Source organism: Rhinichthys klamathensis, unplaced genomic scaffold (assembly GCF_029890125.1).
Source record: "Rhinichthys klamathensis goyatoka isolate OS25496 unplaced genomic scaffold, OSU_Roscu_1.1 h1tg000258l_1, whole genome shotgun sequence".
Taxonomy (NCBI): domain Eukaryota; kingdom Metazoa; phylum Chordata; class Actinopteri; order Cypriniformes; family Leuciscidae; genus Rhinichthys; species Rhinichthys klamathensis.
In genome coordinates, this window is record NW_026606780.1 from 349,163 (window position 1) to 364,170 (window position 15,008).

Consider the following 15,008-nt stretch of genomic DNA (forward strand, 5'->3'; position numbering starts at 1 on the left):
AATTTATATTCACAATACTTACTATAATAAATGTATATTATTTTATTGCATTTGTATTAGTTGTTTGAAGAGTAAAAAAAAAATCGGTCGGTCTTAATGCAAGTTTACAACCGGCAAGTCGGTCGGACTAAAAGGGGAAAAAAATAAATAATTGGGTCGGTCCTAATTTGACAGGGTCGGTCGGGTTACGGCAAACAAGAATATTTTTAAGCATGGCCTGACCTCCAGTCTTGTTATGAGTTTTTTCTTGATGGCGTTCTGTGCAGCCGCGTTGGTGGCCACACGCAGCCCCTCCGCAGCCTCCCGCAGCTTCTGCTGCTGGTCTTCATTCTCAGGGTATGCAGCAGCTCCCTAAACACACACACACAGACGTGTAAATAAGTCTATTGGATATCTATTAGTTTACCGCTTTATTAACCAGAGAGATGCTAAACCGAAGATGCAAAAAAGAACTAGGGATGCTAGATTAGTGCAGAAAATATGTCTCCAATTTATTAAATACTTAAGAATTCGTATGATTTTCTTGATAGCTATGATTTTAGTATAAAACAGTGGTCCTCAAGCAAGGGGGCGGGGCCAATTAGGGGGCCTCAGCAAACTTCCAAGGGGGCAGCAGGATGCGTTACAAGTATTTCAGTTAATAAATTATTAATATGCTAACGCTCAAAAGTTTGTGGTCAGTAAGATTTTTTTTTAAATTTTTAAGTCTATTATGGTCACCAAGGCTACATTTATTTGATTAAAAATACAGTAAAACACTAATATTACTTCAATTTAAAAATCTATTTATTCCTGTGATGCAAAGCTGAATTTTACGCATCATTACTCCAGTCTTCAGTGTCACATGATCCTTCAGAAATCATTCTAATATGCTGATTTACTGCTTAAGAAATATTTCAGGATTCTTTGATAAAGAGAGTTAAAAAAAGAACAGCATTTTTTTTTTTTGTAATAATATAAAATGTCTTTACTGTCACTTGATCAATTCAATGCATCCTTGCTGAAAATAAGTATTCATTTATTTTTAAAAGAAAAAAATCTTACCGACTCAAAACTTTTGAACATTAGTGTACAGTAAACTAACTAAATTACATTTTAATTTAAATTAAAATGTAAAAAAAAAACAAAAAAAACATCAAGATGTAAACTTAAATCATATTTATTTTTATTGTCCCTGAATAACTATTGTTTTTATTGAAAAACATACAGTTCTTAAAACATCTGGAGTGAAAAATGTATGAAAGATTAATTTATGTGTACTACTACTATTTCTGCTCATAAAAAAAGGTTTAAAGCAAGCAGTTTTGTCAATTCCAGCAGAATACGTTCTTCGAGTGAAATGGGTTGAGAACCACTGGTATAGGAGAATAGAAAATACATTTTACTTAAATGTAGTCATATGTTTCTAATGCGGGCCAAGGTTTGCTAAACCCACCTTTGCAGCCTCGACCATTCGAGCGGTGGCATCTGCAAGCAGTTTGGCAGCTGCAAGAAGCTTCTTGGAGTTGTTCACATCCACCTCCACCTCAGCATCTGATCTCATGGCATTCACCAGGTCAGATGTCGCCTGGGCAAGAACCCGTGCCTGTCGGACCATCTCACCTACGGAACAGATTGGTAAATCTTTACTATTACACAGCCTAGAAAAACTAAGCAAATAAATTATACAAGGTAGACTACTGTTCAAAAGTCAGTAAGGTTTTTTTTAAGGATCATGTGACACTGAAGACTGGAGTAATGGCTGCGGAAAATTCAGCTTTGCCAACCCCCAAACTTTTGAACGGTGGTGTATATGATGTATTTATTTTACCAGCATCACCCATGGAGCAGAAAATATTCTCTGTAACCGTCATGATGGTGTCCGTGGCCTGGTCGTAGCGTCCGATGGGCTCCCCACGAGTGGCGTAGTTCCTCACATGCGTGAGTAGGTCACTAAGAGCCTGTGTGACGATACCAGCTGCTGCGCTGACGGCCTTGAGAAGCTCTCCATCACTGGTAGCTGACAGGCAGGCCTTCACACAACCTTCTACTGAACGATCCACCAGCTTCCCTGCTTCAATCAGCTGCTCTTGACACACAGGGGAGCTGATAGTGGGGCTCACAACCTGACACACAAACACATGAACAAAAAAAGGGTTATCCACAGTTTTATTTCTTTTAATCAATCTGGATTAGAAGCACATGTAGGTGAACTCCACCTTGGCACAGGCCACTAGTTGTGAAGTGGAGAGGGCACACTGGGTCGCAGCTGCAATAACCCTGTTCTGCAGGACGCTGTCTTCAGAAAACTGTGCCACGTTCTTGGCCTTCAGAACCATCATGGCTGCTGCATTAGCCACAGCTTTAGCTAGGTTCATCAGAACATCCTGAAACACACGCACACATACAGGGTGATCAACACTCAAAAACACAAATGTACATCATGTATTTCATAAGACATCTGTGTACCTGGAAGCGCTCGTCCGTTTCATTCTCTCCAATTTGTCTTAGCAGATCTCCACTGGCTTGACCGATGCTGCCGGCTGCAGTCAGAACCGTCTGTCGTGGCTGCATGAGAAAACACATGCACACACACTATTAAACATAGTCATGTCACTCAAAATCTTTATGGTCGTGCATAGGCAGTTGAATTGGTCAAATGTATCAAATTGACATGCATTCTTGTATGTGTATCTCAAGACAAAACCGTACAGAAATGGCATACATCTGCATATTATGTTTGGAAAAACAAAAACTGTACAGAAAATGTACAGCACAATCCATCAAAATGACAGATATGATTATCTGTAGGACATCCTTTGCTCGCACCTCTCCTGATGCAGGCTCCACAGCTTTGAGCAGGTCAGATACAGCTCCAGTGAGGGTCCTGGCAGCCCTCATGAGGTCATGCCCACTGCCCACCTCATCCTCCATCAAAGCTGCCAGCAGCTTCACACCTTTGGACATCTCCGTCAGATTAGAGGAGATGGTGGTAATCGCACAGCCAACCGCTGTATAATCTGTGTCCGTCGGATCACCTGGGAAATGGAATAGGAAGATGCAGATGTACATTCAAAATGTAAAAATGTAAAAGAGTAAGGCTTTTCATTTTGAAGGGTGTGTCAAGTTTTTCATTTGTATTTACAATACAGCTGTATAGTAAGTGTTGTGAAACATCTTACTAATGTAATCAGTTTTAATACAGCCAAGGTTTTACCAGCAGTAAGATTAACCACAGAGGCAGTTCCAGCTGCAATGGCGTCCACCTGAGAGTGAATATCATGCTTGGACTCATCCACCTTGTTCTGAATCCACATTTTAGAAGCCTGAAATAAATACAAATACAAGTTGTGTGCATTCACTATACTATATCAACCCCCCAAAAAAAAAAAGTTCTTAATTTAAAAATAAAATATTGGTAATAGGTACAGGAGAGTAAATGTGAAGTGTCACACATGCATTTTCTTACCATATCATCTCCAAGTGGTGGCAGCTCTTCCACCTCCTCCAGGTCCTCCTGTGCCTGTTGCACCGCTTGCATACTGGTGCTAATGGTTCCCACAAGAGCCTGTTGGGCTGCGCTCTGATTGCCACATTAAGGATGGCAATAATTACACATTCATCCACTAATATGAATGAATGAATGAATGAGGCATTTATATATAGCGCTTTCATATGTACTACTGTACACCCAGAGCACTTTACATCTAATATATCTAAACTATGACAGCTGAAAAACTGATGATCAACCAATATGTGTTATGAAGGGACTGATGCTGATATCTAGACAGCAAGGTGGTCTATAGCCAATATGAGGTTAAATAATGGACAATTAAATTAGCTTCTATGAACGTGAGCATTTGTATATATATATATATATATATATATATATATATATATATATATATTATATTATATTATATGTGGACTCACCAGTGGTGGCATATGCCCAAGATGCATCTGTCCAGTAGTGATCTGTTGTTGTGGAGAGGGCATGGTACCCATGTTTAGCTCTTCTGGGCCGACAGAACCTGACCTCAAGATCCCAGGCAATGCCACTGAGCCATGCTCTACCCGTCCGGCACGGTTAAACTGCTGCTGCAATATAGTAGATCTGTGAAAGATAGAGAGAGAAAAAAAGATAAATGAAATGACAAAGAAAGGTACAAAAGTTCATTTTGTATTTGTACTACAGGGGTTATTCAAGAAGAGGAGACTCCGCCGGCACTCTTTAAAAACAGGCTGAATATATTACTGTGTGTGGAACAGGTAACCTCAGCTCAATCTAGATAAATAGAAACTGAGATAAGGTTTTTCCACAGTCATTTTCCTGTATTGCTACACTGGTCTGATTACAAAAGTATTTCCAAAGACAACTGGCAGAAAATTACAAAACCTTGAAAGGAAATATGGTTCTTATCACTGCGGACTCAAAATGTGTACATGTCTTACTTTTTCGGATTAACTGATTCCTCCAACATGGTGGCCTCCTCATCTCCCTCTAAACCAAAACGGTCCTTGCTTTGTTTCTGTAGGGCCAAACATTCAAAAACAAACACATTTACACATAAGACTCAGGTTTAATCTGGTATTTACTGTAACATTGTGTAAACTGTAATCTGAACACTGTTAATCTGTAATACAAAAAACCCTTCATAATCCAGGAGAATATCTATCAGGAAAAGCACAGGACAACTGATTGTTGACTATTTCATGAAGGAAAGGCAGATAAAGGAGTTAATACAGGCCTTCTTGAGAATGATATCGATGTAGCCAGCAATAAGTTGCGATATCTGCTCCCCCTCTGTGGTCTGAACAGAGTAGTAGCTCTCCTGATACTCCCCGAAATCCTTCATATGGAGAAGAACACAGGCTGTCAGATTTGAATGAGAATGAGAATAAATAATGGGTATAAAGTGTGTGTGTGTGTTCAAAACTTTGGGGTCAGTATTATTATTATTAATACTTTCAATCAGCAAGACAATGTTAAATTGATCAAAAGTTACAGAAAAGACATTTATAATGTTACAAAAGTATTATATTTTACATAAATGCTGTTCTTTTGAACTTAAATCAATAAAAGAATCCTGGAAACAAATCATAACATGGTTTCCACAAAAATATCAGGCAGCACAACTGTTTTCAACTGTGATAATAATAAGAAATGTTTTTTTGAGCACCAGATCAGAACGATTTCAGAGGGATCATGTGACACTAAAAATTCAGCTAAAAATAATGCTAAATGAAGATAATGAGGAATAATGAGGAATAATGCTAAAAATTCAGCTTTACCATCACAGGAATAAATTACATTTCAATTATTTTGAAATAGACATTTTAAGTTACAATAATATGTCACAATATTACTGTTTTCATCAAATAAATGCAGCCTATGTGAGCAAAAAAAAAAAAAAAAAAAACTTACATACCCCAAACTTTTCAACAGTTGTGAATATAAGAAAAAAGCACTTCCAGTAGCCCTTGAGCCAGCTAGAAGTCAATGTCTGTTATACAAGTACCAGTGTAAAGCTCTTAGGTGAGGCGGCCCATCTCTTCACTGTAGTAAGTGGCCACTCTTGAACCACATCTTTGGTTTTCTCATCCACTCGCATCACTGATTCTTTGGTTATACCCAGCAGCCTTAGGACCAGCTTATTTTTACTTTTCATTTTTTCCTAAGAAACAAAAATCAACACAAAATAAAATAAAAAGTTTTAGGTTCAGAACAATTTAAATGATCTACCAAAATCCTGCTGGTGTATTTAACAGCTGACAATGTTTTTTTTTTTTACACTTATTCCACATAACACTCTTCCAGTATCCTCTCAGATTCTCAAAAGCTTACTGTCTTTCTTTTGTTTCTGTACTTTCCCTCTCTCTCTCAGAGCTGTCAGCAGATGGATGATCTGAGCTCTGCTTGCCTGTCTAAGTTTCCGAGTTGTGCCAATATTTCTCACTTTAGCTTTTTTGCAAAGATGCATTTACCACTATAGGCCAAAAAATAAATAAATAGCCAAACTGCAAACAGTTTGAGTTTATGAATACAGACAATAATTATATTGGTCATAAGAGATAAATAAAAGCCAGAACAAAACTAAAATCAGACACTTAAGATTTTTATTTCAGGCACAAGCACATCTGCTCCACCTTAACTTTACAACTCAAGCAGAGCTGAATTGTAATCAGTCCATGAGTCATGCAGACCACCACCAGCCAAGAATGGGGGGTGGAAGAGATGGAAGAATTCTGGAGGTGGAATTCCTCTCGGATGATGAAAGCTCTCATGAGAACAATTGATGGCAACATGTACATCGAAGAGAATTTCTGGACTTGGGTATGAAAGAACACTGACATTGTGACTAAGGACTGCTGATCTCAAAAACACCTTTACGATATGTGAGCTGATTCAGAAATATGATTGGAAGCAAACGCATGATAGAGGGTATGCACTCGACCGTCGGCCGGAGTGACTGCGGTTACGCCCACTAAGTGGCAAAAAGACCGAGCGGCAACATTTGTTTTCAGAATGATGTACCTCTTTTTCCCCTACACCTCTTTCTTACCCTGCCTCCACGGTGCAGACGGTCCTTCATTATACCAATGAACTCTTTGTAACTGAGCTGATCATCGTGATCCACATCAAATATCTTGAAAATGGTGTTAACCAGGTGACGGGTCAGTTTAAGGCCAGTTGCGACATACTCATACAACATCCGAGCAAACTCATCTGGAAGACGGAGAGTGACACACATTCAGAAGATATAATGAATCCAGTCTCATTGCTCTGATGGTCACAGCACAGAGTGAACATTCCCTTCATCAGACTCTGACTGCGGTGCAGGGTTCACACTTCTTCCAAAGCTTCTGCAAGATCCAAACACCAGATCAGGATCCAAGCCATCTGACTGCAGCCTCACAGCGGGAAATCAGCACAAAGTTACTTTTAATAACTAAAACTTGCTGTCATGCCGCCGAAAGGGAGAAGCGGAGATGACGATTATGTGTCTCTAACCCAGGTGCGTGAGCTGATGGAACAGCAGAAAATGTTTTATAGAGAGCTGCTGGAGCAGCAGGAGCGAAGCTACAAGAACTTTCTGACAATAATGATCGAGGGACATAACAAAAGGGAAATAAGTGGATTGCGTGAAAGCCTCCACTACACGCAAAAGCTATGTGGATGAGCTAATCGCCAAAGATAAGCAATCCTCCACGAAGCTCTCAGATCTTGTTTCAGATATATCAATGATTCGTGAAAATATCAATTCAGTTTTGCCCAGGATGGACTTGGAAGGTCAGTCCCGACGAAACAACATAGTGATTGACGGGATCCAAGAGTCTGGTTACGAGAGCTGGGCTGACTCAGAAGCCAAGGTACGGAAGCTACTCTCTGAGAAGCTCAATATCACGGGGATTGAGATGGAACGGGTGCATCGGACCGGGCGATCAGCGGGAGAGAGAGCCAGGCCGATCGTCGCAAAGTTCCTTAGATTTAAAGATAAAGTTATGGTTATGGAGAAAGCAAAAGATCTAAAAGGAACGAATGTGTACATTAACGAGGATTATTCGGATGCCGTTCGGAAAAAAACGCAAAGAACTCATCCCAGCTATGAGGCCGCAAGAGAGCGAGGGGAGATAGCATTCTTACGATACGACAAACTTATCATTCAGCCTGCCTCCCAACGCCAGAGGACGGACTGAAAAGACTAAAGAAGTCAGTCAATAATCTAATGTTGACTACTTGGGCACCCATTGTCAATAACAATGAAAAACTCTGAAGAAAACATAAAAGGACATAAACATTCATTTAGCTGGTATGGATTAAAAACCCGATCAGAACAATTACATTCAACATCTATATTACTTCCATAATATAGATGTTGAATGTAATTGTTCTGATCGGGTTTTTAATCCATACCAGCTAAATGAATTTAAGTACATGGATAATATTGATTCATGTGACCCAGATACGAATTTTTACTTAAATTATGCACACAATAAATCTCGTCCCTGTAATTATTATAGTGAAAATGAGTTCAGCAGTTTATCTGGCAATTTCACAAGTAAGTCTGACATTTTTTCTACATTTCACCTTAACATACGTAGTTTACCTAAAAATAACGATCAATTAACTCATTTTATGTCTGTCATAAATCACACATTTTCTGTTATTGCTTTATCAGAAACATGGGTCAAGGATGATACAATAAATTTCTACAACATGTCTCAATATAATTCTGTTCATTCATGTAGAAAGGATAAGATGGGAGGTGGAGTTGCTATTTTTGTGCACAATGATTTTCAGTTCATATTAAGGAAGGATCTTAAGCTAAACTCTGACGAAAGTAATGTTGAATCTTTGTTCTTGGAAATACTCTCTTGCTCTCAGTTTGGCGGAAGAAATGTTATTATTGGATGTATTTACCGCCCACCTGACAGTAATATTAACTGTTTCAATGATGCACTTTCTGCTGCTTTGGATGTTATTAATGATGAAGGCAAACTGTGTTTTCTACTTGGTGATTTCAACAATCTTTTTCAAAGTGGAAGCCATGCTCCAACAGCTGATTTTTTAAATGTATTGTTTTCATCCTATTTTCATCCTCTTATATGTAAACCAACCAGGGTGACAAACAAAACTGCCACCCTGATTGATAATATTTTAACAAATTCTTTTGATTATGAATCCAATTCAGGAATTTTGTGCAAGGACATTTCAGACCACTTCCCCATATTTAACTTGAATTCAGGAATTAGTGGTAGCTCAAGAATGACTGCAGATAAACCAAGCTATCGAAAGTTTAGTGAAGTAAATATAGATCGTTTTAAATCCATGATTGAGCACATCACATGGGATAATATTTATATTCAACATGATGCCGAATTGGCTTACCAGTTATTTTTTCAAACATTTAATTCTATATTTCATGAGTGTTTTCCGCTAGTTAAGTATAAAGGCAAGTCAAACAAAACTAAACCATGGTTCTCTTCAGGATTATTGAAGTCCTCAATAAAGAAAAACAAATTATATAGAAAATTTCTTCAAAATCCAAATCCATATAATTGTGATACATTCAAACAATATAAAAATAAATTTATTCACCTACTTCATATAGCAAAGAAAAATTATTATTCATATCAACTTAAAGAGTCTGCTAGCAATATAAAATCCACATGGAATATCATTAATGAATTACTTAACAAAAAAAAAGGTTCTGTTAAAATTCCAACTAATTTTACTAAAGATGGTATTTCTTTCATCAATCATTCTGATATAGCAAATGGATTTAATGATTTCTTTGCCAATGTTAGTAGACATCTTGCTGAAAAAATTGGTTGCTTTCCCGTAATGGGTAATTTTGATCCTCCGACATCCAGAGAAGTGCTTGGCATTATAAATAACCTGAATGACACCGCAGCAGGTCATGATGAAATTAAAGCAAAGCTTTTAAACAAAAGTGGCATTAACAATTAGTGAGCCATTAACTCATGTCCTTATGCTTTCTTTAAAAAGTGGGGTAGTCCCAAAAGATCTGAAGATTGGAAAGGTTATACCTTTATTCAAGGCAGGGGATCCTAGCCTATTCAATAATTATAGACCGATCTCTATTTTACCTTGTTTCTCTAAAGTTTTGAAAAAGCCGGTATATGTAAGAATGTTAAAACATCTTAATGACAACAAGATCCTATATAAACATCAATATGGATTTCGACAACAACACTCAAGATATATGGCTTTGTTACAACTCATGGACAAGATTTCTACAGCACTGGATAACAACATGTTTGCAGTTGGTATATTTTTAGATTTATCAAAGGCTTTCGATACAGTCGATTATGAAATTCTGATTTCCAAACTTTACCGTTATGGGTTTCAGGATGTTGTAATCAATTGGCTTATAGATTACTTGATTAATAGAGAGCAATATGTATTTATAAATGGCAGTACTTCCAAGAGAATTAAGTTATGTTGTGGTGTACCTCAGGGATCTATTCTTGGGCCACTCCTGTTTCTCATTTATATAAATGACCTAGCTTGGATGTTTGAATCTGCATTGCCCATTCTATTCGCAGATGATACTACTGTTGTCATATCACATGCAAACTTAGATTCTTTGATGAATGAAGCTAATGATGTTCTACTATATATTGCAAAGTGGTTTCAGATGAACAAACTTTCATTAAATATAGAAAAATCAAATTATATAGTTTTCAGGAATAAAAATAAAAGGTATTTAAAAGAAGATGCTAAATTATTTATTAACAACATTGAAATCAATCAAGTTACAGTAATACAATTTTAGGGGTATTAGTAGATGAAAAACTCTCAGAAAAACCATATTGATTATGTGTGTGTAAAAATCATGAAGTCACTTGGCATCATTAGAAACGTTTGTTCATTGGTAAATCAATCCTGTCTTTTAACTCTTTATTATAGTCTATTATATCCTTACATCTCTTACTGTAACATTGTTTGGGCCAGTAATTATCCTTCTTCTCTTCAAAAAATCATTTTGATAAAAAAAAAGTTTGTTAGATTGGCAACAACATCTAGTTGGTGTGAACCATCGGCTCCTCTGTTTAAGCAATTAAATATTTTATCTATTTTCAGCATAAATATCTATCAAACATGTACCTTTATGTACAAATATATGGTTCAAAATCATAGCCTCCCAAAAGTGTTTAATAACTATTTTTTAATTAACTCGGATGTCCATTCATATCCAACCCGACAAGCAATGAATGTTCATCTTCCCTATTGTCATACAACTCTTGGTTAATTTTCCTTAAAGGTGCTCTAAGCGATCCTGGGTGACGTCACTTCTTGTTGACGTTCGAACTATTGTCAAACAAAACGGAGGCTAGCTAGACCCTCCCTCCTCCTCATCTGCACACTAACCCCCCAAAACACACCCCCAAACCCTTCTTGTCGGTCATTGGCTGGAACAGTTTGTTATGTTTCGGGGAGCGGGTCGCCGCAGTTTGTTTTTGTTGCTGTGTGTGGAGCCTGGGGTGTCTACAGAGATCGCGTTTCTTTACAGTGTGTTCAGGGGACAGGCAGCCAGCGGATAGTGAGGAGATGTTTGCTGTATGTGACAAAAAATGTTTTGGCCTAAAAAACGCGTGACATCGCTTAGAGCACCTTTAAAATAGATGGACCGTCACTTTGGAATACTATTCCTCGTTTTATTAAAACTAGCTCATCATTGTCAGTATTTAAGTCAAGCATGAAAAAACACTTGTGTGATTGTTAAAATTTCTGTATATGTGTTGTCTTTCATTGTCTGTCATTATTGTGATGATTGTTGTTATTTATTATAATAATTTGGTGTAGTATTAATTGAAAATTCAGAGGGGAGGTTTTACTATAAGCCCTTGGGGGTTTCTTACCTCTCCTGTATAATCCATATGTATTGTTTTAATATCTATTTGTTTTGTGGTTGTGCTAAATAAAGAAAAAAAAAGAAAAAAAAAAGAAAAATGAATGCCGCGAAAAACACACAAAACAAATCTAAAACGGGAAAGAGCTATACGATTGCCTGTACAACTAGATTTGACAAGAAATCTGACGTTTTTAAACAAACACTGACAAAAAAAAACCTAGTTTTAAGTTAAGGCTGGACGATATGATGATATTTATTACACGGCTCTGTGGAATAGTTGATTCTGATTGGTCAATCGCGCCATGCAGCGGTATGTTACTCCCAGATAACAATCGCAGAAAACAGATAACTCGGGCTCATCCGGGTTACTGAAGTCAGCAGCACTATACGCTTGCTAGGAACGTTTTTTCTTCGTGGAAGTTTTACATTTGGTGAGCTAATAAAATATTAAAACTCAGTCGAATCAATATTTTGTTTAATTATGCCATCCAGTATCATGGACTCGCTCGCTATTGTTTCATACAAACGCAGCTGCTGCCATTTTGTGACTATTGTTTTGTACACTGTTTGATTATAAGATACAAACAGGTAAGATTTTAAAACAGTTTAATCTGAAATCAATATCTCTTATCTCCATAATTATTCATGTGGCGAAATGCTGTGTAATAAGAGGAATGACTGTAACGTTATACCGTATCTCTTAAATGTCCGTCTAGTTTGAACTTGCCGCGCTAGCAACTGCTCTCTCCACGGAAGCTTTGCGTTTAAAAACTTAATAAAATATTTCAACTCCGATCAATATGTCGTGTCTGTAATTATTTACTTATGTGGCAAGTAGCCGTGCAATAAGCGGGATAATGTACTGATAATCGTTTGTTTTACTCGCGTTTTTGCAGTTTCCCCTATTAAATCCAGTCACGCAGCCTCTTTTGCCACTCACTCAGCCTGAGGGGGGCACGTTCCGGCAGGAAAGTGACATCAATGCATACCCTCAATACAATAGGTGTCCATATGGGTGGCCCTGGCCAAGAAATTTGATTGCCCATCACAGGTGCGACCAACTATTCTAATCAATAACCTTCTTGCACATGGAAATTTAAAGCAGAGTCAATTTTTGGTTGTACATACACAACACATAAAAACACACAACACAAAACAACCCATTATAAATAAGATTTAAGCTATTATTATTATTATTATCATAATCATCATCATCATCATCTGGGAAGGCTGGACATTCCATTGTAACAAACATAGCTTAAATAACCAAGTACAACACAAACACACATGCATTTTACCTTCACCAAGAAGAAAGACACTCCATATGTTCTGAGTGATCTCGCAAGCTTCACATATTTCACTTTGGCTTCGATCTCTGTCATTTCTCCACAAGCCTTATGTTCCTGTTAAATCCACGAAGCGTTTATTCACCTAATTCATTCATTTATCTCATTCATCTCTGCTTACAAATAGTGAAGTTCAAGATAAACAGTCAAGTGTATAACCAAGTGCAGGATAAACTGGCCCACCTGAAAGATCTTCTTCTCTGCTCCTCTCTGTTTGATGTATTCCTTAGGCAGAAACTCCTTCAAGCTGAACGAAATGAAATTCACATTCAAAGTGAGAAGATAAGCAACAATACATTAAACTGCAAACTGGCATTAGTTATATGATACGCATAAAATATTTAAATGCATTTAAGCACTTTTCATTCGAGTTGGTTAAGCTCATTACCTGAATGGACCATATGGTCATTACAATATCTAGATTTTACACATCATTTCATGGCTTTTAATAATGCAGCACCCTTGATTATGAAGCAGAGGGGCAGTAAATACTGTGTGCTATAACTGAAAGTACTGGGACTTGGTCTTACTCCAGAAATCCAGACTTATGTTTATGTTCTATATGAGGCCCGAACTGGATCTGTGTTTGAATTCCACCAAATTCACAAGCCTTGTCAAACGACACGGGATGAGAACCATTCAGGATGTCGTCACGCGCCTGGAGAAACACATGCAGGATGACACATTTGTTATCAAAGCCTTTAGAAATCACACAGTAGAAATGATCCAGATCAGCAACTGAGTCCCTGACAGAAGGAGAGCTTATAAAAAGGTAATAGGGACTGCACTACTTTACAGATCGATACAATGTGTATAACAGCATGTAGTGCAGCACTCAGAGGCTTTTAGGGTCATATGTCGATAAGAGATTTACAGCATTTCAATCTATATACATTATATTGAACGGACAAGTAGAGAACCGTGGAGTCAGATCATTTAGGTCAACATGAGGCTGTTGGATACCGATCATGGCTTTCACCTCATATCATTATAAAATACAGTAAGAGAGAAGAGTCGTGTCTAACCTGTACATAGAGCAGATTGAGCTGCACAGGATCTCGCGAGTCCACGTTTTGATCGGAGTAGAAGAACTTTCGTCTCAACAGTAGCGTTTCACTCTCCTCGACTCCCTGTTCTCTAAACGTTCGCCCATGATCCAACCAATTCACTGTGAGAGAAACAGAAATAAAATATTTTATATATTTTTTCATATATCAAACTGTTTTTACAGAGTTATTCTCAGAAGATCCACTACAGTTCAAAGGTTTGGGATCATGCTCACCAAGGCTGCATTTTTTGGATCAGTAATATTGTGAGGTATTATTACAATTTAAGATCACTCTTTTTTAATTTAATATATTTTAAAATGTAATTTATTCCTGTGATGGCAAAGCTAGATTTTTAATTTACCATCACTCCAGTCTTCAGAGTCATGATCCTTCAGAAATCATTCTAATATGCTGACTGGGTGCTCAAGAAACATTTCTGATTATCATCAATGTGGAAAATAGTTGCGCTGCTTAATATTTTTGAGGAAACCATGATATTTTTTTTTTTCAGGATTCTTTGATGAATAGAAAGTTTAAAAGTACTGCATTTATTTGAAATAGAAATCTTTTGAAATATTACAGTATATTACAGTCTCTTTTGATCAATTTCAGCCATCCTTGCTGAATACAAGTATTAATTTATATATTTATAAAATAAATATATATATAAAAATTTAAATAAAAAAAAAATCTTACTGACCCCAAACTTTTGAACAGTAGTGTACATATAGAGGGATATACAAATTTTTTTTATAAGAGAATACTTAGACATAAAAAGAATAATAAAATATAATAAGAGACTAAAGGGAAGCAAAGATAAACCCTGAAAAAATTCTAAACCTAAACTTTATTGACTTATTGTGGCCCATTTAGCAGTTCAGTATGTCTATCTGCATATGATGGGTGATGATGTGTTACCTACAGTCATCATCTGTGTGCAGTTTAGCTTTGAGCTTCTCCATCTTCCTCTCCTCCCTCAGTAAAGTCCTGTCTTTCTTCAGTGTGCCCGTCCCTTCATCTTTCTTCTCCTCTACCACCTCCTGGATTAGAGAGTACTCTTCATAGTTTGTGATTCCTGGAAGGAGAAATGAGACATAGTTATAGACTTGTTATGGCATGTGTTGTGTATATAATGGCAGAAGTATACATAGACAAATTACTGATTTGTTTTACTGAAGTTTGGGGATGGTATAAATTTTTAGTGTTTGAGAAAGAATAAAAGTGTTTGCGAAATTTTTAGTGTCTCTTACACT

At 37.1% G+C, this 15,008-nt stretch overlaps 1 protein-coding gene across 2 annotated transcripts in view; it reads right to left on the reverse strand.

Moving 5' to 3' along the window:
• Positions 1 to 15,008, reverse strand: part of tln2a (talin 2a) — a 66,011-nt gene that overhangs the window by 25,400 nt on the left and 25,603 nt on the right. For both annotated transcript variants that reach the window (XM_056267280.1, XM_056267281.1), the window contains exons 6-22: positions 14,678 to 14,830; positions 13,732 to 13,874; positions 13,237 to 13,364; positions 12,890 to 12,953; positions 12,659 to 12,763; positions 5,499 to 5,654; positions 4,728 to 4,829; positions 4,432 to 4,508; positions 3,913 to 4,093; positions 3,449 to 3,562; positions 3,197 to 3,305; positions 2,809 to 3,017; positions 2,449 to 2,547; positions 2,199 to 2,366; positions 1,811 to 2,105; positions 1,436 to 1,602; positions 223 to 351 (exon numbers count right to left, since the gene is read on the reverse strand). In XM_056267280.1, the coding sequence (XP_056123255.1) occupies positions 223 to 351; positions 1,436 to 1,602; positions 1,811 to 2,105; positions 2,199 to 2,366; positions 2,449 to 2,547; positions 2,809 to 3,017; positions 3,197 to 3,305; positions 3,449 to 3,562; positions 3,913 to 4,093; positions 4,432 to 4,508; positions 4,728 to 4,829; positions 5,499 to 5,654; positions 12,659 to 12,763; positions 12,890 to 12,953; positions 13,237 to 13,364; positions 13,732 to 13,874; positions 14,678 to 14,830 (2,399 nt within the window). The remainder of the gene's footprint in view (positions 1 to 222; positions 352 to 1,435; positions 1,603 to 1,810; positions 2,106 to 2,198; positions 2,367 to 2,448; positions 2,548 to 2,808; positions 3,018 to 3,196; positions 3,306 to 3,448; positions 3,563 to 3,912; positions 4,094 to 4,431; positions 4,509 to 4,727; positions 4,830 to 5,498; positions 5,655 to 12,658; positions 12,764 to 12,889; positions 12,954 to 13,236; positions 13,365 to 13,731; positions 13,875 to 14,677; positions 14,831 to 15,008) is intronic.